The sequence below is a fragment of the Corvus brachyrhynchos genome, unplaced genomic scaffold, assembly GCF_000691975.1.
Source record: "Corvus brachyrhynchos isolate BGI_N302 unplaced genomic scaffold, ASM69197v1 scaffold65, whole genome shotgun sequence".
NCBI classification, from domain to species: Eukaryota; Metazoa; Chordata; class Aves; order Passeriformes; family Corvidae; genus Corvus; species Corvus brachyrhynchos.
In genome coordinates, this window is record NW_008238365.1 from 797,949 (window position 1) to 800,312 (window position 2,364).

The 2,364-nt window shown below is 66.6% G+C and overlaps 1 protein-coding gene across 1 annotated transcript; it reads left to right on the forward strand.

Annotated features, from left to right (window-relative positions):
- The first annotated feature begins 125 nt into the window (after window positions 1-125).
- On the forward strand, window positions 126-2,184 carry SLC30A2 (solute carrier family 30 member 2). The gene is made up of 6 exons (XM_008635157.2): window positions 126-344; window positions 604-757; window positions 848-1,004; window positions 1,201-1,306; window positions 1,401-1,535; window positions 1,611-2,184. Exons 1-6 carry the CDS (start codon window positions 170-172, stop codon window positions 1,754-1,756), a joined length of 873 nt encoding a protein of 290 aa, XP_008633379.1. The 5' UTR covers window positions 126-169; the 3' UTR covers window positions 1,757-2,184.
- The last annotated feature ends 180 nt before the right edge of the window (window positions 2,185-2,364 follow it).

The following is a 2,364-nucleotide window of genomic DNA, read 5'->3' on the forward strand; positions in this document are numbered from 1 at the left end:
GCTCCGAGTGGCTGCCCAGAGCCCCTCTTGTCCTGATTCCCTGCTGCGGGTGCGGCCAGAGCTCCCTGTTGGCTTTCTGTGGCTCAAAACACCCAGTGGGACCCCACTGTGGCACGGGATGAGCTGATCTGTGCCCATCTCGGGGCAGGACCCCTGCCATGTCCCCCCAATGTCCCCCCGATGTCCTGTGTCCGCAGGCGGGTCCCTGGCGCACAGTCTGGCCATCCTGACGGACGCTGCCCACCTCCTGACGGACTTTGCCAGCATCATGATCAGCCTCTTTGCGCTCTGGGTGTCCTCACGCCCCCCCACCAAAACCATGAACTTCGGGTGGCACCGGGCAGGTAAGCGGTGGCACCAGCCCGGGGTGCCCTCCCCATGGGGACCAGGTGCTCTGGGGTGCCCTGAGGGACCTGGGGAGCCCTGGCAAAGTCCTGGCACCATGAGCAGGGCAAGGCAGAGGCGCCGCCAGCCCTGTGCAAGGAGCATCCCTGGGAATGAGTGCCAGGTGTCCCCACTGTCCCAGCACTGCCGGGGAGCCGGGAATGGTGCTCGGAATGGCCCGGCAGTGAGGCAGCAGTGTGGGGTGGGGTCTCTCCACAGAGATCCTGGGGGCCCTGCTCTCCGTGCTCTCCATCTGGGTGGTCACAGGGGTCCTGGTCTACCTGGGGGCCCAGCGCCTGCTCTCGGGGGACTACGACATCCAGGGTGGGGTCATGCTCATCACCTCCGCCTGCGCCGTGGCCGTCAACCTCGTGTACGTACGGCCGCGTGGCTCTCGCCCTCCCAGGGTGTCCCCTCCCTGAGCCTGGTGGCCCCCGGGGTGTCACCAGTGCCCTGCCCACAGGGGGGGGGTGGCTCTGCACCAGACGGGGCACGGGCACAGCCACGGGGCAGCCGGCGAGCAGCCCAACGCCAGCGTCCGTGCCGCCTTCGTCCACGTCGTGGGGGACCTGCTGCAGAGCGTCGGCGTCCTTATCGCCTCCTACATCATCTTCTTCAAGGTTTGGGTGGTACTGCGGGCAAAGGGGATGCTGGGGGCAAAGGAGGTGCTGGGGACATGGGGACAGCAGCTCCAGACAGCTGTGGCCAGGCACAGGGAGAGACAGAGAGGACTGTGTGCCCAGCCTACCGGTCCCAATGGGGATTTGGGGTGAGGTGATGGTGCTGGAGGGGCCCCACCCCCCCCACCCCCTCCAGCCTGAGTACAAGTACGTGGATCCCATCTGCACCTTCCTCTTCTCCGCACTGGTGCTGGGGACGACGCTGACCATCCTCCGCGACGTCCTCCTCGTCCTCATGGAGGGTAGGGACCCACCGGGGAGGGGGACTGGGCCGCGGGGTCACCCGTGGGTGCCGTGGGCCCCGTCCCTGCAGCTCCCGCGGCTCTGCCTCCGCAGGAACCCCCAAAGGGATGGATTTCAACGCGGTGCGGGAGACGCTGCTGGCGGTGCGGGGCGTGGAGGCCGTGCACAGCCTCCACATCTGGGCGCTGACAGCAGCACAGCCGCTGCTCTCGGTGCACATCGCCATCAGTGAGTGTCACAATGTTGGCTGGGGAGGGTCGGGGTTCCCCCGCACCCCGACATCCCCAAATCCTCTCCTCGCAGACGCGGCTGCCAGCGCGCAGGAGGTGCTGGAGGAGGCCAGCTCCCGGCTGCAGGGCGCCTTCCGCTTCCACACCACCACCATCCAGGTGGAGAGCTACTCCGAGGAGATGCGGGACTGCCGGGAATGCCAGCCCCCCCGCGACTGACTCCCGCCCTCGCGTCCCGGGGGGACTTTTTATGTGTGGGAAATAAAGCAGAGCACACGGGGTGCGTGGGGGGATGTTGGGTCTGGGTGTTATCTCCGCTATCTGCAGGAGCCAAGGGCAGACCCGGGGCTGTGGCAGCCTGAGAGCAGCTGTTGAAGGCCAAGCACCTAATATTCCCTATTTCTATTCAGCTGGGAGGAAAGGCAGCTGAAACACCCCTCTTCCCTTCTCCGGGGAGCGCTGCGAGGCAAGGGGGTGCTGGGCTGCCCAGGGACTGCAGGGGACCCAGCTGGAGCGAGGGAGGGAGGTCACACACACCTCTTATCGCTGCTCTGTTTGCCCTCGGGAAGGTGAAGGACTCGCCCTCCCCGCAGGGCTGGGGGAGCCTGCCCGGGTTATTCCCAGCGTGCCGATGGCAGAAGTGTTGGAGCACCCAAAAGCTGGTGCTCCTTGTGCTCCCCCCACATCCCACAGCCACCATCCTGATCCGACCTCTCCACCCTCCTTTATTGCACTGGTAAAACCCAATAACGAGTAAAACCCCGTCAGCAGCGGCCGCCTGCTCGGCAGGGCTCTGTGGCCCGGGGACGGGGCCGCCCGGGGCCGGC

Bases quoted from the DNA above. Each gene is read 5' to 3' on its own strand.
- SLC30A2 (XM_008635157.2), top strand. From the start codon at position 170: ATGTCCCCCCGATGTCCTGTGTCCGCAGGCGGGTCCCTGGCGCACAGT. The intron at 758-847 runs GTACGTACGGCC...CCCTGCCCACAG, and splicing joins GCCGTGGCCGTCAACCTCGT to GGGGGGGGTGGCTCTGCACC. The intron at 1,307-1,400 runs GTAGGGACCCAC...CTGCCTCCGCAG, and splicing joins CCTCCTCGTCCTCATGGAGG to GAACCCCCAAAGGGATGGAT.